We start from the raw sequence: 24,180 nt of genomic DNA, 5'->3' as shown, positions 1-24,180 counted from the left end.
TGATAGACGTTTTTTTCCAAATATTTTTTTTTTGACGGTCCGTCATTAAGACCGGGTGTAATATGTATAAGAAAGATGGTGTAGGTTTTTATTATTACATTTATATAAAAACGAACAAAGTTCTTTAATTTATGTTGTTAATTATCATATACCTTATCACATATTTTAAATCATAATTAGTTTACTTTTATTTCATGTCATCTATTTTCTTAGTTTATTACCTCATTTTAGTGTTTGTATCTCTTATATCCCTCAGAGCAATAAGAGCCTGATTAAGTATTGCAACGAGAGGCGAAATGTTGGCTCACATTAAATATTTTAATAAATAATTGATTTTTTTTCTTTGACCGCACCAAGACCATCTTCCTTTTAAACAAATTTTTTTTAGAATTTATTTTTAGAATATCGCAAAAATTAATATTCTTAGGGATTTAACCATTATAAACTACTTTATAGCGTGTTTCAATTTGGCCTGTAATAAAAATCTTTATGTCTAATATTTTCCTATTTACAGTTTTTAAAATACCAATATTTTTTCCACGTTATGTGGAGAAATCAACGTTATGTGAATTTATTATGGCAAATATAATGGGAATTACTACTCTTACGAATCTTTATTATAAACCAGTTTATAGTGAATTTAAATTAAGCCCTAATAGAAATCTATATCTCAAAATAGTTCCTGAGATATCGAATTTTCATCAAAATATGACTCATTTTCAATGAATGTTGCGAAATCAAGTAAAATTATTTATAAGTTGCGCTATAGAATTAAAAATAGCCCATCTCATTTATAAACAACTTTTTTGGAAAAATATCGATGATTGAAAAACCGTATCTCAGAAAATATTGAACATAAAGATCTCTTCTATTAGGGCTCAATTTTGAAGCGTGTTAAATGCATCATGATGTTGCTTTGTGGTAGTTTATAGTAATTATTTTCTAAGAATAGTATTTTAAAAAGAACTGTTAATTGCTGAAATATTTTTTTAAATGATTTTTTTTTCTTTTTCTGAAAAAAATATTGCTCTTGGAAAAACATTACCTCGGGAATTATTGAACTTAAATAATTCTTTCAGGACTCAAATTGAAGCTCGTTAATGCACTATTACATAGTATTTACGACATTTTAACTACATGTAATACTTTAAGAGTTATTGGCAATAAACCTAAAAATACATGGTTGTTATTTTGAATCTAATCTGCCATATTAGCCTACGTAACCCAAGGGGGTGGTAAACGTTTTACCCTCGTTTACTAACAGTTTGAAGAAAAATATAATTTTACCTAAGTCACCTTTCTATCTCATTGGACCAAATTATAATTGTGACTGAGTCTCCGGTCGCATTGAGGGTTACACTTGACAAGGGTATATGTATTTTTATTTTACATTATTTTTGGTATGGAAAAGGCTCGTGCTATTCTTCAACCGGTAGAACCTACTGGTCCTCCAGTACTCTAAGACAGGACCCGACATCAGCTCGACGAAGAAGACTACGGTGGAGATGAGGAGACCACAGACCCAGAACTCGATGATGCCCTTGAGGGAGGCCAGGGTGAGGTTACTACCGTGGGCGCTGTTCTTGGACAATCGTGTTGTCTCGTACATGTAACTCTTCGTCTTCATTGTCTCCTCCATCGAGGTCTTCATGTAGTAATGGATGAAGCCCGTCTCGATCATGTTTTTCAGCTGCCTAAAACCGATCAAAAAGTAACAAGAAGTAGGTGTTGAATATAATACAGTAACTATATAAATTATATGTTATTTAATTACTGTTAAAATATTTATATTCAAAACTAATGAAACAATGGAGAAAATAAGATTAAAAAAATATCCTATCATATTCATAAAGCCTAAATAATATTCAAATACGGCTTTTGTAAGACATAAATGTTACAAATAAATGTTAACTATCGGTCTAACGTTTAACACCCCCAGTATTGTAAAACTGTTCAGAGGCCATGCTTGTACATTTCCAATATAACTATATATTTTTTCTGTATTAAAATATATTAAGTAACACGGCGTTAAGTTTTTTCTCCATTCTGTTAAGCTTCATCAATTATTCAGTTAAACTCTTATAATATTAAAAAAAATATTTTTATTTGTCTTTCTGTTATTATTGTTTTATAACAATCTATTGGTACAGAGCCAATTACAATTAGGTAAAATACGTAATACATAAATAAAATGGCCACACTCTCCTTGCACAACCGTTGGTTTATAAATGGTTTATAAATGGTTCTTCCTTAATAAAGTGCTGAACCCAAAACCTATATGGATTGTACCGGGAGATGATATACCCTAATCTCCTTCACAAGGAAACTGAAGCTAAAAAGTTTTAAAATATAAATAAAAGTTTTAGACTTCTTTTTATTTTAGAATTGTATAATTCCATAGCAATATTGTTTTAAAAAAATAATAATAATAATACTCCATCTATTAGTGAAAAAAATTCTTCCAACATTTGAACCAATATCCATTTATTCCCATCTCTTCTATTTATCCACCGAATATTTCAGGATATTCCCTCATCACTTGACCATATTTTCATTTAGTATCTACAACCTCATCTGTACACTACACTCTTTAAATCCAAAAAAAAAAGAAGAGTTTCGTCTGTATCAATATGTGACGTAGAAATATTTCAAGGAGCGCGGAGTGACACTGAAAACAAATATGTAAGGAACACTCCTTGAAATAATTGTACCTCATAAAATGATACAATGCTCCAATAGTAGACGGAACAATTATTTTAGGACATGATTAGACATACTGAGGACAGCGTGCAGAAGAGGTAATATATAGAACGGAAACCTTCTGAGGATGGGTTAAAGGTAATGGATGAATGAATAAGATAGTAGAAAAAGTAATTTTCTTATTAAGGTAAAAAATAGATTCATTGATACGTGGATGGAACATTTATTCACTCAGAGAGTCTTAAAGGAGTGGTATAAATAATACTACATTATTTTTAAATTAATGAGATGTAGTGAAAAGACTCTTCCAGGTTAAAATTCTTTATTTTAATGAGAGGAGAAGATAGACAGCAGAAAAAACACAAATAAACAAAAGAATTATTTATTTGTGCCGACGGTTCGACCTAATTTTCAAGTCTTCATCAGGGCTAAAAAACAAAAAAGACAACAACCATGATTCAAACAGAAAAAAAATAATAGACTAACAAATTTGGAAATATATATAACAATAAAATGAAAATATAAACTAATTGATTAATATCTATGGAAAAAGACAGTAGTTGATTGATAACATTATTATTTATATACATATAAATGTGAGTAATAAATAAATGATACAGTAGGTAAGAATATTGATGAGTAACATTAAAAACCTTTTAGGTTTATAGATGAGTATGAAGAATTAATTAAATTAATAATGGAGCGTATGTAAAAACAATATTGTAAAAAGAAAGAACAAGGGATAAGAAGAAATATATGGAGAAAAGGGAATAAAGAAAGTAAGAAATACTAGAGAAAGGTTATAGAAAGAAAATTCTGGCTAAACTGTTTTAAATTGCAGGAAATGCCACTATAGTGTAGGTCGGCAAAAGGCGTTATATAAACAGAAATCTAATGGTCCAAAAGATGGTAGAGATAAAATAGGTAATGAGAGAGAAAAAACAAAACATAAAAAGGGGTTAAAATGTGAAATTATGAGAGCCCAAAAGGTAATAAAATGTATCAATATATAATGGGTATGTAAAAGCGGATATTTTAAGGGAGAGTATGTAAAAACAATGTTATAAAAAAGAAGAAATATGGAGAATAGGAAATGAAGAAAATAAGAGATATAAGATAAGAGAGAAATAACTTACAGTTCTAGGCACAGATTCCTGCTAAACTGTTTAAAATTGCAGGAAAAGTCTTAAGAGTGCTGGTCGACAAAGGCATTAGATAACTAACGGTCAAAAAACGAACGTTGAGATAAAATAGTTAATAAGAGATTAAAACACATAAAAATAGTTAAATGTAAAATTACGAGAGCCAAAAAATAATACAATGTATAAATATGTAGTGGCTATGTAAACCGGATATTTAAAATCTTCTTATTAGTCATAGATATAATAACAATAATCATATTGCTGTCAGTTTTTTAAATAAATTAATAAATAAAATTTCATATATAATAATTAATAAGGAGGGTCTAAAACCTTCATTTTTAAAAAAGGTGCTCAAGATTTGATTGACACCCCTCTTTTTGTCATGAGTTTTGGGAATTTAAAACTGAAAATTAGAAGGCTTAGTTGACTTTAATTCCTATAAGGCACAGTAAATAAACCTCGATCTTCTAATTCTGGGTAGAACAAGTTGGCAGCTTGTTGCATAACCCACCTTTTCTGTCCCATTGGGAGAACAATTATACATTAAAACTAATACAACAAACCACAAAAATATAATGGATTCACAATCAGGGCTCGTGTATATTTTTATTGTTTTTTTTGAGTTGACACAATTTTAAACTTTATAGGCCTCAATAGTTCAAATTTATACAGCATGTTAAAGATTGTATTGTACTATGGGCAGCCACGTGGTTGGGATAACACAGCAATGTACAGTGGAAATTGTAAACCTGATAACACATGAGAAACATTTCAACAAAAGAGAAAAATAATAGCTTTCACTATACTAAAATATATCAACACGTGAGTCTTTGATGTCGATAAAGCGAATCATATCGGCTGCATGACTTTCTCTCAAATAACAAAATTATCGATATGCTGTTTCAAGTGACAGATCGACTGATTTTAAAATTTCTATTATCAATTCAACCTTCCAATAAGGTTATGCCAATTTCAATGTCAACACACTTTTGTACCTCACCATCTCAGATTTAATTCAAATTTGGTAGTGGTTCAATTGATATATGCTTATTGCTATTAATAGGCCTTTATTGCAGTTTCGACAAACTATTTCTATATATCAATAATGCTATTTTCTTTCACTAAACTTTACCGTTTCTCTTCCCGCTTACAAAATAAGAGAATATAATTTTAGGGGTAACAATTAGTATGAGATGTATAACAAACACCCTACGGTCCCAATTAATTTTTCCTTATATGTTGCAATTAATAGATGCATAGATTCCTTATACGTACGTTTCTTTAATGAAGTAAAATGACGCTAAACAACAGAAAGTCATTGAAGGATGTGAAACTGCGACAAACTATTTTTCGAATGGGAATTCCTAATTTGCTTCTTTCCTCATGTTAATTTTTGTGAAAGTTTTCTCCATGAATCATTTCAATGAATATTCAATGAGAAATGGAAAACTATTTCTAATTTCTCGGTCATATTTTTTATTATTAGAAATTATTTCTAAATTACATTTAATTACCAAAAAAATTTTGGGATTTAAAGGAAGATATTCTCGATTATTGACCTTGAGATATTCTGTGCTTTAATAGCAGAGTAAAAAAAAAATATATATATTCTAGGTTTTTTCACGTCGACCGTTTTCAGGTTTTTTTCGAAAATTATTCGAGTTGAGGATTCAGGTAAAAAATTGTGTTTTTTTTAAATATCATGCAGAGGAAAAATAACTAGAAATCATAATAAGCTACCTATCGCTGCATCCATTCGGTTAATACTGAGCTTACTATATTTGAAATTTATTTATTTTATTATTATTTATTTAAAAAATTTTCTTTTCATACTATAAAAAAAGAGATGTGTGATCCTGAGGAGATCATAACATCAATAATTATTAGAGCGAATGTTGCCTCCCTGTCCCGCCCCCAATTAACAATGATAACAGCTCATACTATCTTACCTTTAAAATATTGAATTATAGCGAAAAAAGTAGTTTTTGAAAAAAATTACCACTGCGAAGCACGATAACGTATTTTATGATATATTACACGAGACAAAAAAAAATGAAAACTTTAAATTTCTAAGAAAATGAAATGATTCATCTGGATCACTACGGTATTAATGTATCTATAAGTTAATCCATTTAGCCATACATAGACACTATTTCAGATAAGACAAGGTAATAAACCTATTCGGCATAACGCATCTCACATAATTTATAACTTTTTAGTTTTTATCTACACGTGTTTTTGTTCTCAGTCGATTTAATCAACTGAATTATTTTACTCTGCATAAGTTTATTATAATATTCACATCTAACTAGTCATATCTGAGCTCTTATTTCGTATTCACAATGGTTAACCTTTCTTTTTATTACATACTGGTACAGGTATTTGGTGGGGGGAACAAGTCTGGCAAGTTGGCCTTGTGGTCCTTTTTGCCAATCACTGACGGATGCCGCCGCGTACTAACCAAGGTGGGAGTGTCAAGATTCATTCTTCGGGACCACCGAAAAATGAATGTTTAACTGCCCAAGGTGGGAATCGAACCCACAGCATTCCGAAACGAGCGCACTGGGACCTGTGCCCCAACCCGCACGGCCCTCACCCACACGTCCCTCTTTTTATTACATAACTTATGTGCTTCAATTTTACGTATTTTCATGACTTATTATGTCTTGTAAGTTGCAGCCCTGAAGGAAGGTCTACGATGTGGGCAGAAACGTGGGCATTTAGTTAACAATGCGTTGAATCATCCTAAATATCCATGATTGAAGATTGAACAGGTCATCTAAACCTATAAGACTCTGATTTGTGTTGACGCCGAAGAATGGACAGGAATTTAACAACGGATAAATTTCCCATCGAATATTTTCCCCCCCAAAAACACAATGTTTAGCGGTCATAGTTCAAATTCAAATAAAATTTCTTTAACCATATTCTTATATTTTCCCGCCATCTGCACCATTATATCTACCATTTTGAGAAAAAAAAAAAAAGTGAATATTTATCTTGTACTAGTTGAGGCAGATAGAGTACCCCATGAAGGGTTTAATTTTTATCAATATTTGGAACATGAAAGAGTAGAAAAGGCTCAGAGGACGAGATGGGGAATAGATGGAAGCAGACTTCATGATTGATTCCAAAATTACTTAAAGCAGTATGACTCAAAATCATTTAATCAATTCAAGTTTGATTTGAATTGACAATAAACATTTCATTGATTTCAGGAGGGAATTTTCATTTTATTTTTATTGGCCAAAAAATTGAATCCTTTGTATCTTCAATTTTTATGTACATGTCTATTTCATTCTTACATTTGTCAAATATAAAGTAAATTCTGGTAATTATCCAATCATTTTTTAATTTAATTCAATACAGTCCACTCATTACAAAATCTTATACAGTCCACTCATTACAAAATCTTATACAGTCCACTCATTACAAAATCTTATACAGTCCACCCACTTATTTTAACCTAGCCAGCCCTAAAATATTTAAAGGATCTATGTGATTTAGTTTCACATTAAACAACCGAGATCAACAAACACTCAATGTTTCCGATCTATGCGAATCGTTGGATTGAAAACAGATCACCGGGAGTCTACGATTACGAAGTTTTTTAATGAAAACTTTTTGTGGATCCTAATAGTACTCATAGTTTTAAATTAATTGAGATAATGAAAATATTCCGATTCATTGCATAACTTCCCGAACCTGAGTCGAAGTAAAATTAAAATAACAAAAAAAAAAAGGTTTATTTATTATTCTATAAAATAAAAATATATGTATAATTGTATGTGTATACAAATGCGGATACGCGGTTCCTTATAAAAGAACTGATAAAGTTTTTTTTTTTTTTTTTTTTTTTTTTTTTTTTTTACGGCGCTCTCTTGTGGTATTTACATTCCTTATCGATAACGAAGGCTATCTGAAATTACTGAGTTTTTTTTTTTATAATACTTGAATCGCCATTGCGTCAAAATTTATCGAATTATTCTTGCCACTTTGTGGTAATATAGCCAACGTATTTAAATAAAATATTGGTTTTCTATTTAACATTACTGTAATCGTATATTATGGGAGCAGCATCAGTATATAATGAGACAATTCAAAGGTTGTCGTATCGAATCCCGGTCCCACCCAGGCTTTTTTCAAGCACAAAATAATAATGACGTCCATAATATAATACGTCTTTAGACCTCCATGGTCTCTCGCCCATATAATAGTAGTAATTACCGTATATTATATATATATATACCAAAAACAATGGTGTTTCCTTATTATTAATTCCTTGTAAGTCCTAAAAAACACTAAAATACGCTTTTATACTACTTCAAAAAAAAAAAACCAACACATCATTCTAGGAACATTTTGACTCGATCATCGTTTTTTAGGACAAATAAATTGGCTGTATAGGACACTAATTAGAAAATTAGGGGACTTTATGTCGAATTTTGAGGATTATTTGGGGGTGAACTGTGACTATGATGGAAAAGAATAAAAAATTGGGCCGGTAGTCACGGGGAAAACACTTCAACGATCTACAAACGGATTTTTAAATATATTTTAAAATTTATTTAATATTATAAAGGGGTGTTCGAAAAAATATGTTTCACTCTAATAGTAATATCAATGTCAACAAAATTATGTATAAAATATTAAATAAATCTGTGCTACAACTGCTACAACCCGTGAAGTGTCAGCGGTGCAGTATTTTGTTAGGAAATACTGAAGAACCAACGGTTGTGTAGGTAGGTAATTTAGTCAGAACCACGCTCGACCGCCAGATTTTTAAGGGTACCCACTTTATGAGGTTGGGTAAACCCCGGAGTGCTCCGGAACCCATAGGGGTGACTCAGGGCTACATGAACAGAATAAACTTACCATTGAGCCATGCCGCTCCCAAATTATATATAAATAATAAAATTAGTCCGATTTTCGTTACTCTTTTCAGGGTATTAAATAACGATTTTAAAATATATACTTTCAAATTATCATTATGTCGTCTCATAAGGTATGATAAAGCGATAAGTCCGAAGAAAAAAAATACAACTTGTATACTATTTTAATAAATTAATTTTAAAATTAATTAAAAAAGATACCCATAATATGTTTCAAGATTTACTTTGAGATGTCACTAGTAAATAAAATATAAAATAAAATAATAAAAAAATAAAATAAACTTTGTTCGTTTATTTTTAATTTTTTAAAATTATTTCGGACTTTCGAGTTACCAAAGCATAAGGGCGAATATGGTCCAAGCCATTTAGAATCACTTCCCGGAAAAACAATATAATGATTTTGATTTATCTAGTTTTTCATGACCGCGATAGAAATATCAGACCTATTAGCCGAGTAATAGATGTAGGTAACAAATCTATATGTCAGCCATAATTCATTAGAAAGAAAAAAATGTCAAAGCCATTTGTGCTTGTCAATGTTTCTTCAACCGCGACCTAGTAAGAGATAAGTTCCATTTTCAGTAGACAGCACATGGGCAACAAGTCCACTTCATTTCCAATGAAGCCCTTGGGGACTGAGAATGTTCTTGATGGTTTCCAAGTAGTCAGTTTTTTTTTGTTTTTTTTAATTAACCTAAGAGGTTGTTTTTAAAACAGTTATCAGATATCTAAAATCATGATCGATGGTATCCGATAAAAGTTGAGAATTAATTAAAAAATTAATGATCTATCGTTCTGTTTATGCTTATACATGACTTTCACATTTAATCGAAATTTTCGACACTTTTTGACTCTCTACCACACTCGAACTATAAGAGTGCAACGAATAACCTAGGGTCAAAACTGATTGGGCTTATCTCTTATACAATCGAATTTTTTTGGATTGGGTATCTGATATTCAAAATATTATACAACCGTTTTCCAGAAATAGAAATGAAAACTATAGGTTATTGATTTGAAGCTGTCGTTTACAAAATTCTGTGTAAGTTTACTAAACTGAACTATAATTTATATTAATAATATTCAACAAATTTGAAAAAAAAGTGCCTAAAAAACTATTTACATTAATATAAAATGTTGATTTATTTATATTTTTAAGAAAATAAACTTTTATTTTTTTTATGTATAAAACCTATAAAAAATTTAGTTATTTATTTTTTTTAAATAATTTATTTATTGATATTTACAACTATATACATATATACACATCAAGTAAATTTCCTGTGAGTGATATTATGGCATGATAAAAACATGTGGAGAATCTACCCATTGATAGAACTCCAAAAACATTATAAATAAAATTGAACAGCATATGTAGAAGAAACCAGGAGAAATATTAATATGTTTATTGAAACAGATATTTAAAAGTTTCAAAATTACCTAGAAATATAACGATTACATATCTGACCATAGAGACAGAAAATTCACGGTGGAATGTGAATCAAAGTTATAAAATTATTGTTTCACTATCTCTTAAATTGTGGTCTTCCTACGCCTATAAGGCAGGATGAAGAGCGTTTACCTAAAATCTTAACCATAACTATAGAGACTAGGGAAGAAAGGGAGGGGGGGGGGTATTTGGCTGTTTCAGGAACATGTACAATTATTTGTTTAACGTAAAAGCGTTCGTGTTATTGTAAATAATTTTATAGGAGAGTATGTCGTAATCAATAGGAATGACCTTTTGTTCTTTTTGTTTGTTTGAGACGGAAAATTCTTATCAGCACTAGAATCAAAAGAAAATAATTACGCGTTATAGGTACAGTATAAATCATTTATAACAACACCGGTTTTAAGAAACAACTGGTTGTAACGGTTTTAGTCAAGAAGAGTTTCCCCCTTTTCTTACTTTCCACTTTTGGGAAACATATACGCTGTTTCTTTTTTGTTTTTTTAGGACTAACAATGTTTCGTCAGTATTTTATGTTTATTTGTTTTTGTTTAGAGGCGCCAAACTTCATTGGTCATCAACGCCATTTACATTTTATTTAATTTTGCTTATAATCGTTTAATTTTATTTATTTTTTAATTTGAATATTTATTTTTTTTTTCTTCCGTTCAATGTTATATTTTTGTCAGTATATGTTTTGATTTTAAAACCTGAAGCACTAATTCTATTGTTTTATCATCGTCTCCGAGAGTTTTTGAAATATCTGGGCTTAGTCCTAAGCTATTAAGGTGTGGTGTAAAATATGGGAATTGTTGGAAAATATGACTTATTGTTAGATTGTTCTTACAATATTGGCAGTTCGGAGGCGTTTGTTTTGAAATAAGATAGGAGTGGGTGAGCCTCGTGTGTCCTATTCTCAGTCTGGTCAGTAAGACCTTTTTTTTTCTTTTTTTTTATCCCCCTCCCTTGCCATTTATGGCATACGGGGTGCGGGAGCAATGAGGTAGTGAGCTGGGGTTTGCGCATGCCACTGCTACCAAAGATTACCAATTTTTAAATAGGAAGATGGTCAGGGTTGCGGTCACAAGTGAAACAAAAATAGTTTACAACTATTTTATTTTCCAACGTTTCGCCCCACTTTGCAGGGCTTCATCAGGGCTGTCCAAATGAATAAGTTGAACAGACCAAATTTTATTCATTTATTAATTATTTAATTAATATTTTTTTTACTGTGGTGCAGCCCAGCGCTAGGTTTAGTACCTTACTGATGGAGCTGCACCTTGTCCACTGCATCCGTGTTCTATAGGTCCTCCTGGTGCGCATCCGTCTGGGTGCCTCCTGCTGTTACCAATTTTAATGTTCCCTGAAATTCGTCATAACTGATTTATACTGTAATTTTATTTAGGTAATAAAAAGTAGGTCATAAGCAACATCAAGATTTCGAATGAACATAAAGTCTAAAAAAATGTTGGTGGAATTTCATTTACAGCTAATACAACTTTGCGATAACAAGCGCCGTTATCAATGATTGCATACAACAACAACAGGTTCTGCCGTCGATCTAGATGTGATTACACCATTCATTTGTATTGGCATCTAGTGCACTATATATATTGGTCAAATGCACCTGGATCGACTTCCTCTTGTGCTGTTTTTTTAACTCTCTAAAATTTTTAAAATCGAATTTTCTTTTCAAAGCGTCCCAACCCCCATTGTTGTCAGTTGTTATTACTAACTTAAACCCTATTTCAATTCTCTGTAATTATTCCAAGCTAGAATTTTAACGTGTACAATCAATACATCATGCCATAACCTGTAGATTAATACTTAAACAAGAGTTTCAGCTTCGTTAAATCAAAAGTTGAACTGACCGAAATTTAAAAAAGTTGGTAAAATAAACCTAAATTTGATGCGCGCCGCACTCCACCTTGTGATATCCGTTAAAGTGCCCACTTAGCTGAACAAACAGGGACCAATTTACCTAGTTTTCATTTAATTTTCGCTTTAAAAGCTTATTGGTGTAAATATAATTGATTAAAGTACGTAGTTTTGTAATTAGTTACCATTAGGAATAGGAAGAATTTCTTGGAACTATCGTGGAACCATTTGTAACTGTTCTCCAGAGGTTCGCTTATCGGGTTATGCAATCGTAAGTATCCTCTTCCCGATTTAAACAAACATTTCAAAAGTGATATGTATGTGCTACCGAAAATAGATGAATTTTTTAGCCCTAATTTTCGCAAGTTTAGGAATTTCTCTTTATACAGCAATCTGAAAACAAATCATGAGCGTATTGTTTCCTGATCATTAGAAACATGTTAGCTTGCACATCACATAATTCAAGTTGTAAGTCAGGTGGTAGGTTTTAGATTTTAGCTTCAAGAGGATTATTATAACCATTAGACTACTTTGGAGTATAGGACTCCCATTGGAGTCCTATACTGCTTAACCATGGTTAGGAGTCAAAGTTCTTCATTTTGTGGGACCGCCACGCAATGAAAAAAGTCAACGTCCCAGGCCGGATTCGAACCGGCACCGCCAATAGACATCATATTGGTAAGACTGTCTCTTAACCACTGAACTATGGGCGGCCCATTTAGAGACTTGTATCGCCGTAAGTTGGACAACCCTGATCTAGAAGGTACATTGGGAACTGTAATTCCAAATTCTATCGCCTGAATTTCTTATCATTGGGTATTAAATTACATAAACTACCAGTTGCAATGTTATTTATGTACTTAAGTAAAAAACTTGATGAACCAAAGTCCAGAAAGGTGGGGAGCAAATTATGTCACAACTGTAACAATCGGAAATTTGGATCTTATCCTACAAAAGGACATCCTTCCATTCACCCAACTTGGACAATGTTTTAATTAATAAGATGACAATTACGCTGCTATCTGTGCTTCGGGCAGTTCACATATAAACTTTCTAGAGACTTGTACCATTGGCACGAAACTGTTACCGGCACGCTGCGAAACCAATAATATATATCTAAGAAAACCAGATTTATTAAAATATTAGGTACAATGTTTTAAATATATATTTTTAGCGCGTGTATGCAAATACATTCTCAAGTATTCGTTAACTTAACTATTCCGTGTTACTATGCTTCATCCACGGCAACAGGATTCGTGAGCCAGCAGTTGTAACTGCAAGAGATCGAGATCAGAAGGGTTAGTGACATCCATTATTCCATTTGTGTGATAACGTTATCGATTCATGGAGCATTGTTTCATCACTTTTTTCTTTCCTTTTTTTTCGTGTTTCGATCATTTGATCCTCACGATATAAATCTCACAATTTCGAATATAATCACGCTTCAGATTCGTTTTTGATTTGTTTATCAAATCATGAATAACACATTTATTTAATCAAAGAGTTCGTGAATGGTTCAAGTTGCGTGCTACGATCTGACAGAGGTTGAATATATATTGCATTGTACATACATTAAATTACTGTGCTATATCTTACACAGTAAGATATAACATAATATCATTATTGTTATATTATAAATAATACTATGTTATTAGTAATAATGTTATATTATTATAAATAATATTTAATATGCATTGTAATAAATAAAATGAGGTAAATAAATCTTTTGTTTTTTTAGTAGTAAAAATTTATCGTTTAAGTGATCAAAAAATGTATTTAAAAAAAAATCAGTATTAAGTCATGGATGTTAATTACAGTTAAAATAAATTCTGTCCCTTCGGATATAGTAAACAATGGTTGGTTTTACCAACGTGTTATATATTTGATATACTCAGTTTTTTATTTGACTGGCAGATCATTTAAAACACAAACTTTAATTATTTATTAATTTAATGAAAAATGAAACATCTGCAGAGTAAAAGTTATTTCGAAAATATTTAATACTATGGCAATGCATATTGAGATGGCTTAGAGCGGGGTCATACCATAAGCTCACCTTAAAGAGGATTTTATTTATTTATTAAAAGAAGAAGAAATATTAATTAGGAAGTGTTCTTAAATTTTTAATCAACAGAAAAAAAGCAAGATGATGTTGAATGAACCTTTCCCAAGCTGCCTCGAAGGTAATATAATTTTTCATAAATTGCAAGATATTCGTTTATCATGATGAATACCATGTAAACTGGATGTACACTGAATACATAATTACAACCAATAAATGCCTTACTCGTTGAAGAATTTGAGATATGGTGAACCCCGCCTGAAGGCGAATCCAAGGTAGAACTCGGTGAAGCAGTAGGAAGATATCTCGTACCCTTTGAGGACGTCGTCAGATATGTCCTCATCCATCAAGGAGAAGATGCCGAAAGTGTAGATGCCCATGACGACATTGTTCAGCTTCCTGAGGGCGCCGTGGAGCTCCTCCTGAGTCCTCACAACCCTGATCCTCCTCATCCACTCTTGATGAACGGGGTCCTTGCAAGAAGGGGAGCGATATTAACTTTAACAGATCTAGAAATTTTTTGTTCGAATCTTACCTAAATAATTATATGGAATTTTAAACCAAGCTTTAAGTTTCTCAAAATCAGTCAATACTTACTTAGTAAAATCAAATAAGAAATGATTTGTTGTGCATTGCAAATAAATACCTGATGTAGACCAAACAAATAGAGATTACTCATCTCATGCACAAAATCAGATTTTACTAGCCTAGTAGTCTTTTTAGACAGTTGATGTTATGTGTAAACGAGTACAACTACTTAGAACCATAATAAATATTTGCTTAGATCCAAGAAGTAGTTAATAGAATTTCATAGGCGAAGATGCTGAAGAATTGACAATAGTATAATTGGACACCGTAGATTAGGGAGAGCTATGAAGAAGCATATCTTCTACAATTTTATACACCGACCGATATTATAGATATTTCAGCTCGATCACTGGTCTTGAAATGGAATCCTTATGTTGAGCAGCAGACCTAGATTTCGTCGGGAATGGAAGGTTCAAGGAGAACTACCTCTATTGAAGACGATCATCGAAAACAGACAATTTAAATGGTTTTGACATGTTTGATGAATGGATGAAGAGAGAGAGGTGAAGGAAGGAGGAATAGATTCCCACAAAATTCCCAGAGAAATGGATCAGCTGTGCAGGGACCGGAAACACTAGCGTAGAAGGATCTGGGCTTCTAGCCAAAAATGACTCGAAGGAGAAGAAGATATGAGATGTGCTGCCTCTAGTCTCACTTCATATCATCTTAATTACTCATGATGCCTAAATTGGCGAAACCTTGACTGGTTGGCAGTGATTGTCATGCTACGAGTGGTATCAACACTCTTCAACCAAACTATCTAAATTAATAAGACATATTCGAATGACAGAGGGGTAAGACTAGTTTATTGCCAGAAAGTGAAGTAATGTTGCTTGAATAATACATGAATATTATACATATAATCATTAACTGAAAATTCACTTCACTATTAAATCAAACTTTTTTTTATACCACTGGCATCCTCTCAGATGTTTTATAAATTAAGATAAGTTCAGAAGAATCGACTATTATTCCCATCAAAGTCGGTGCTAATTAAAAATTGTTAATTTTGTACCAAATAAAAAATAAATAATTAAAATTCAGAACATCCTAGGATATCATAGGCAGATTTTTCCTTGAAAAAGTAAAAGAATTGAATAGATGGCTTCTCCCGTCTTTATTCTAGTAGTCGTCTTAAATTTGTCTTCTAATTCGAGTAGAATTATTGGTTATTTTGTGGAGAAGATGGTGCGGGAGGGGGAGGGGGAGGGAAGGGAGTCCAGAGTAAGCAAATAAACAAAAAAATATTTATTTATGCCGACGTTTCGACCTGAATAGTTAATTTTTTTTTTATTTCCTCACCGCACCCCGATATCCTACTACTATCTCCACATATTAATCTATTAGTACAAGAGCCGGGAAGAAAAAAAGGCAGTTATCTCACCCCATTTTTTAATTACTTTAATGAAAACTATGTATAATTGCTAGTCAAAACTAACGAGTCAGCCAAATATAGGTAGGGAGAATAAAACATGGCGGATGCTTCAAAACCTTAAAAAAAACATTAATTTTCATTCGGAGCTCTATATCTTAAAACTACCAACAACACTATAAAATCTAAAAGAGCGTTATTTAAAGAAGAGTAAATTTTCTGAAATATGAGCCATAATAGAGCTATTTACGTCCAATAGTTCTCGAGATATAGCTTTTTAAAACACAACATTTCATAAAAATGAACTAAAATATCAGTAATTAGTGAATCTATTTTGAGAAATTTATATTTCAATAATCATTCGACGTACAAATGTCTATTAGCACTGAAATAAAAGATAAATAATTTTCTATAAAGTAGTTTTGGCCTTTACCTTCGTAGGAATTGTAGTTTTAATAATATTTGCTAAAATAAATTGATTTATAGTTGTTCGGACAATAGGTTTGATTTATGAAAAACTTCATTTCAGAAGCCATTGGACGTACATATGACTACCAGCATTCAAAGTTAAATTTACTTTAATCAGACCAATTTGGACATATGGAATTGAGCTCTGGGGCTCCACCAAACCATCAAATTCTTCCCGCATCCAATCGTTACAATCCAAAATCCTACGTAAAATCGCCGATGCTCCTTATTACGTCACAAATAAACTCATTCATAAAGACCTTAACATCCCATTCGTTGCAGATTTGGCCCAAAACAGATATGCGTCTTTTTATTCCAAACTCCTTAACCATCCTAACCCATTAATTCTTAATCTTTCATCCTTAACAATCCCTGATAATCCTCCGAGACGTCTGAAAAGAAGATGGCCACGGGACCTTCTAGTTTAAATTAATGTTTGAAGTACCACCAATGGGTGGTTCCTTCCCAAGATTTTCAAGTGTATATGAAACATACTACATATTTACCTGTTGTATTATTTTGTACAGTTGTAAATTACAATAAATAAATAAAAAAAAAAAAAAAAATTTACTTTAAAATAGTTTGTAACGTTTATCTTTGTAGGAGAAGCAGCTTTTATGATATTTGACAAAATAAACTCACAAAATGTTAATATCTAGTTGTTCATATAAAATATTGGATTTTTGAAAAAATATATCTCTAGATCCATAAGACGCACATATGTCTACCAACACTCACAATAAAGGAAATTTAACTTACTATAAAGTAGTATATGACACTTATCTTCGTAGGGATAATAGTTTTTATGATATTCACATATGAATATAAATTTGGTAAATGAAAATTTGTCCGAACTATAAATCAATTTATTTTAGCAAATTTCTAGCAAAAACTTTTTATTCTAGCTTTAATAGACATCTTTACGTCAAATGGTTTTTGAGATATAGATTTTTCAAAATAAATTCACTAACTACTGATCTTTCAGTAGGTTCCCAAATATTTTTATGAAATGTTTTTTAAAAATCTATATCTCGAGAACTATTGAACGTAAATAGCTCTATTAAAGCTTACATTTTAGTAAATTTGCTCTACATTAAATGATGCTCTCTTAGATTTTCTATTGTTGTTGGTAATTAAAGATATAGAGCTCCGAATAAAAAATTAATTATTTTTAACGTTTTGAAACAGCAGCCATTTTTTATTCTCTGTACTTATACTTGACAGACACATCAATTTTGACTAGTAACTATACCTAGTTTTCAATTAAGTAATCAAAAATTGGGGTGACATAACTGCCTATTTTCTCCTCTTGGGCTCTTGTACTATATGGTCAACTATCAGCATCTTATTATTCGCTATTTTTTTAAACTTAGTTTGGTTAGTAATAGTAGGATATTGCAACTATAGGCTTACGTTGAGGTTAAAGAGGGTTCCTACAACGGGTACTCGGGTGGTCGTCCAGGAGTAGTCCGTCTGCAGGAGGTCTTCGATGGTCTCGGGCTTCCAAGTGTACCCTGCTCTCGTCAGGTAGGAAGCCAAGCTGCCTGAGAACACACTCCCGATCAGCAAGGAGAACACCGTCCACCTAAATCAATCGTTATTATTAGTCATATTTAATTGTTTTTACAATTAATACTTATTTTATTATTAACTTTTGTTATATTGGGTTTTTTTTTCACAATTAACATACATCCCGAATATAATTGCAAAACTTCCCAATTGTATGTTTCACACTGTTAAGAGGTTTTGGATAGAGATCGTGATTAATTTTTTTTCATTGTATAATGGCCATTAAATATTTAGTTTCTTTTTTTATATCGATGTTATAATTAATAAGCTTTTAATCAGCAAAATAGCAAACTAAACATTAAAATCGATAAGATTTTACGAGGTCTTCAACATTGATCCTATCAATGTTTAATTTTATCTCCACCAGATTTACTACCTTATCTTCTTCTTCTTCTTCTTCTTTTTTCTGGTCGTCTACTACCTCGGCCTATCAAGTATAAAATATATACAACTTTGACAGAATATGACGTTTCGTTATACCTCCCATAAATTATAAATTAGATGAAAATAGATTTTTAGGCTTTAATGTAACATTATACATGTCATAAAACTTTTTGAAAAACAGAATTTTTCAAATTCGGACAGAAGTCCGACAAATTCCTTTTCATCTAAAAACATATCCCTAATTTATACCCTATGGAATACACGAAAAAAAAAATATCATAAGACCAAATTTTTACATATTTCTGACTTCGATAAGTTTGCCAAGTTTGAAGACTTGAAGGATTTGATTAAGTGCCATAATTAATTAAAAAATTTGAGACAAAATATAACTTTTGTCATAAACGTAAATGTCTAGCTGTATATAAGATATTTATGGAGGAGAAACGACAATCATTTATAGGACGGTCCAAAATGGTAGATTTCCGAAAAATTATCAATTTTAAAGCTCATATTCCCTAATTTAATTTTGTGGGGGGATTAAACAAAACATACATTCTGGAATTTTTCCTTCAATTACAGACAATAACCTAAAAGTTTGCCAATTTAATAATAGATACGGAAGAGAAATTGAGATAAAAATGTAACTAGCAGCCTGTGAGCTGAAATGAAATGAAAAAGTTGTACCTCAGACTTGGTAATATTGAGAACCGAAACAAAAGAGATTGCTAATAACACTAAATTTTGTGATTAATAACTTTTATTAAAAGGTTTTTAATTTAGAACAGGCTTCTCCATACTCCATGTTTAAAGTCCCTTTTTGAATTACTTGGCAAAGTTGGTAAAAAATTTTGCCTTGATTTCGCATCCATATTTCTTTTTTTTTACATATTTATTTACAACTGTACATTTAGTAAATCTGATCTCGGTTAAATTGCAGTGTTACAGGCATGTATAGAAAATACCCATTGGCAGCACTCTAATGACGTTTTACATTAGCAGGTCTCGTGGCCATCTTATTTTCAGGCACCTTAGAGGATCGTCAGGATTTGAAGACGATGCAAGGTTAGGAACTAGGGGGTTTGAGTGGTTAGGGAGTTATAATGGTCGGTTACATAGGGAACATTAAGGTCTTTATGTATGATTTTATTTGTGACAAAGTAAGGAGCATTGAGGATTTTACGAAGGATTTTGGATTGTAAAGATTGGATATGAGAGGAATTCGAAGGTTTAGTGGAGCCCCAAAGCTCAACTCCATATGTCCAGATTGGCCTTATTACAGTTATGTATATTAGTCTTTTGTAATGGGTTGGAAGTTTAGACCGTTTGTCTAGTAAGTGCTGTAATTGTCGAAATCGACGTGCAGTTTCCTGTCTTTTCAGTCTTGTGTGAGGATAAGAATAAAATCGTCCAATCATAAAAAATCATAATTTTTAACTTAAATTGCACAATAAATTAAAATTCGACAAATCAATAGGGAGGTAATAAAACAAGAAATTGGACATGTTGATTTGGTCCAAAGAGGTTTAAACTAATATAGAGCATAGGTTTGTGCTACAGAGATAGATAAGTGCACCAGAAGTAAAATACAATGATTTAAATAATGTTCGTGTAAAAAAAAATTTTAAATATGGTTTTAGAGTGCTACCAATGGGTAGTTTCTCTACACGCCTGTAACACTACAATTTAACTTAGATCAGATTTACTAAATGTATTAAAATGTACAGTTGTAAATAGCAATAAATAAATATTAAAAAAAAAATATGATTATATAGATGAGATGATTTCAATACGGAAATTGGAAAATATGATAACAAGAATTTTAAATATAAATATATAACATAGATAAAAATTGTTTATAAGAATAACTTAATTTTAGGATTGTAAAGGGGCATGAGTATGGGATAATTGTTCCGAAACGTAGTACAAGAAAAATATGGAATAGGTTATATTCTATTTGGAAGATTATCACCTTGAAAATTAAAAAAAAAAAATTAATACAATGAAACTTCCTAAAACGAAAATCCAGTATAGATTAAAATAATTTTTAGCTTGGTCTGATTTAATTGATACCAAAGATCTTATTTGACTAGGTCATTGTAAAATGAAATAGGTACGTTAATTATTTGAACACACCCTATTCTGGTATTTATTTTTATTCCTAGCAGTATCAAGTATGTAACTGATACAAAAATAATGTTTACTTGATGAATGGTTCATTTCAGTGTCAACTAAAAGATAAAGAAGGTGCTAGAAGAATAGACAATGTGTATCACATATCTCTTCCATTCTGTAGTTATTCCAGGACGGCCTAATCGTCTCTATAAATGATCGTTTTGTAATGTGCCTTATCGCTCTGGAGTTGACAATGAATTAATAAAAGAACATACCATTCTTTCTCCATTGCGCTCGGATAGATCACGAGGCTGTGACTCATTGGATCCACAATCATTCATTTTTGAAGGGTGAATCACAAATTCCATAACTTTTAACAAGTACCTGGAATTTTAGGTTCTATTTTTGGTTTCTTGCACGACCGCGCGTAACTGCGAAATAACTAGTCCGTGTTAGGAACTAAGCTAGAAATTAAAAGCAGTTCTTTACCAATAAATGCAACGTTAGCGTAGCTTATAAAAAACTTGATGGTAAACAATAAATATAATTTTCAACTCATTATCTAATAGCCCTCCCCCCTCAAAAAAAAAAAATGTTTTTACTCTCACTCACAAAGAGCTACATATAAAATTCAGGTATGATTCGCTGCTCTGTAGAGAAATGAGCTGTTCGTCTTACAGTCAATACACAATACATTGAATCCCCATGCTAATTAGATTTTTCCAAAAGTTTGTGGAGTTGCCCCACCTCAAAATTCAAATAATTTATTCTCTTTAACCATCATGTTTTGAATTATATAGGAAAATTACATTAAAAATACCGAATTGTTTCTATTATATTTGTATCTTACAGTTAATAGTAAGGTGGACAGAGTAGCTATTATTGTGGATATGAGGATACAATGACAATTAACTTAGAGGATTATGTGTATATTGTCATGTACCAATGTATTAACCATTCCGATATTGCAAATGTCTTGGTCGGACCATCTGCTTTTATACCTGATCTCTTCAAATGACGAGGGGCAGATACGTAGTTGAGACCAGTCAATGCAAACGGACCTTTCCCGGCGATACAATAAATACCAGTTGTTTAGGGAGTCAAAAAAAGCTCTGTAGGCTATCACTAGGGAAATATACCGGGGTTACAGATGTAATCAGGCACGTCAAGAAGATGAAATGGCAATGGGCTGGGCATCTAATGAGGAAGAATGACGAAAACTGAAACAATAACCTAACAGAGTGGATCCCCTTGGATATGAAAAGGAACCGAGGCAGACAAAGAAGAAGTTGGGCAGACGAGATAAAGAAGGTAGAAGGAACACTGTGGTCACGAAAAGGCCACAATTCACAAGTCCTAAGCCAAGGACAGAAACTACTGGATGATGAAGATGAAGAACTCTCAGGGAACCGAAGTACGGATAGTCCCCGTTAAAGACTTTATTACTGTAGGACACCTTAACCCCCCGATAATTCGAATATGAAGATAATTAATTCGTAACCCTCAAATTCTTGATAATAAGAATTACAGGGATTTTACTAAAAACACGTGTATCATAAATTCATGAACCTCCTGAAACCAGATCCCAGAATAACTGAAATAAAATGTGCCCTCTTCCCAGTATATTTTCTTCGGTACAATACAAAATTATATTATTTTCGAGGAATATACAACAGTAAAAATAAAAATTAAACTGTACCTAGATAGAAACTAATTAGTTTTTTGGTGAAGGTAATTAAAATATAAAATAAAAATATTGACTATATAAAGTTACCAAGCTATGAGGTGCCTACAGGGGCCCTGACTGTGTGTGCTTCTCATCCAGTTTCCTTGTAGCAGCATCCCCGCCAGCAATATCCAACTTCTTTCGAAAGATAGGTAACCTGAAATAGTTTCAGAAAATAAAAATTTTATGAAAATATATTTCTCTAATACTCCTAAACTATTTTTTTATTTATATATAATTATAGTTTACAACTATTTTTGTTTCACTTTTGACCACAACCCTGACCATCTTCTTATATATCAATTTTTACGGTCAACTATATATACATATATTTTTTTATTTATTGTTTTTACATTATTGTAATTTTCTAACGAATGCGAAGAACATTGTAGTGCAATTAATCATCATAGTATGACTTCATCATGCTACTTCTTACTATGAACTGTCTTGCACATTTTTTACTTTGACTTGAATATGAATGTAATTAAGCGAAAGCATTGCGATCGTGAACAATTTAGAATTTGAGTTTTCGACGGAAGTACAAGTGTTGGTGTCTCCTGAGACCAAAAAACCTAGCTTCGCATAATGGTCTGGGTATGAACAGACTAACTCAAAAACGACAGGTTGTAGGAAACTCAAATGGCATATTTAGGGTGAATAATATACCTGGGATATGTCAGGAACTTTTTCGGCAAAATCAACCAACCCGAAGTGTTTTATACATTTTTTCGATTTTCTTAAAAAAGGCCTTTAACAATTTGATTAAACTCAGCGAATCAATTAGCAATTAAGTTGTTTTTAATATTAGATATATTTTTCTTCATTGAAATAGACTGACTGGGCTTGAATGGCGAATTTTCAACACATCTTCCTCTAAAGCTCCTTTAATTTTGTTTATTTTAAAACAATAAACAATACACATTGTTAGCAATAATAAACAATGCATAAATACTAAATATTAATGAATTTTGTAAATTACTAAAGTAGAAAGGAAGAAAAAATATTTATCTGAGCAAGACGGAAAAAGCCGAGACTGGCTGATCTTTCCCCATTGCATCACAACTTCGTTATATTTTATTAAATTGTATTATTGGCAGAAACAAAATTTATATTCGTTATTCCTACCTCCAAAAATCCTAAAACACGTACTTTTATAGCAACAGAAAAATACAATTGTTATTTTAATATTTTTCGTTTTTCCTGGTCTTTAGACTATTATTATTTTTTTTTTTTAAATCTCAAAAATAGCTATACCTTAAAAATGACTACAACAAGAGCTCACTAATAAACACAAATCTTTGGAACATAAGTAGGTTAGTTAGTGAAAGTGGCCTGATGCACGCATCGCAGCAGATTTCTATCGACTTTATCATTCTATATTCACCACTCTTCCCCTACAATATCCTTTAATAATACCCCACTTATTCCTGTTGAACAGATCCGTACATCTCGACAAACGACTGACATGGAATCCTCATACAAGACTAAAAAGACAAGAAACTGCTCTTAGATTCCGACTATTGCAACATTTACTAGACAAACAGTCTAAATTGCCAATCCATTACAAAAGACTGATCTACATGACTATTATAAGGCCAATCTGGACATACGGAGTTGAGCTTTGGGGCTCCACTAAACCATCAAATTCCTCCAGAATCCAACCCTTACAGTCCAAAATCCTTCGTAAAATCCTTAATGCTCCTTACTTTGTTACAAATAAAATCATACATAAGGACCTTAATGTTCCCTATGTAACCGATCTAGCCCGAACCAGATATCACTCCTTCCATTATAAACTCCCTAACCACTCAAACCCCATAGTTTCTAACCTTGCATC

At 31.7% G+C, this 24,180-nt stretch overlaps 1 protein-coding gene across 1 annotated transcript in view; it reads right to left on the bottom strand.

The window, feature by feature from the left end:
* Positions 1 to 1,364: 1,364 nt before the first annotated feature.
* Positions 1,365 to 24,180, bottom strand: part of LOC106683040 (probable glutamate receptor) — a 74,158-nt gene continuing 51,342 nt past the window's right edge. Inside the window, exons 7-10 of the mRNA XM_014424245.2 lie at positions 22,392 to 22,500; positions 17,966 to 18,137; positions 14,350 to 14,597; positions 1,365 to 1,694 (exon numbers count right to left, since the gene is read on the bottom strand). Coding sequence (XP_014279731.2) covers positions 1,382 to 1,694; positions 14,350 to 14,597; positions 17,966 to 18,137; positions 22,392 to 22,500 — 842 coding nt within the window. The 3' untranslated portion in view covers positions 1,365 to 1,381. The remainder of the gene's footprint in view (positions 1,695 to 14,349; positions 14,598 to 17,965; positions 18,138 to 22,391; positions 22,501 to 24,180) is intronic.

Source organism: Halyomorpha halys, unplaced genomic scaffold (assembly GCF_000696795.3).
Source record: "Halyomorpha halys isolate HHAL.00 unplaced genomic scaffold, Hhal_1.1 Scaffold459.1, whole genome shotgun sequence".
Lineage (NCBI taxonomy): Eukaryota > Metazoa > Arthropoda > Insecta > Hemiptera > Pentatomidae > Halyomorpha > Halyomorpha halys.
Note: the sequence above shows the minus strand (reverse complement) of the source record. Positions and strands in the feature narration are given on the sequence as shown.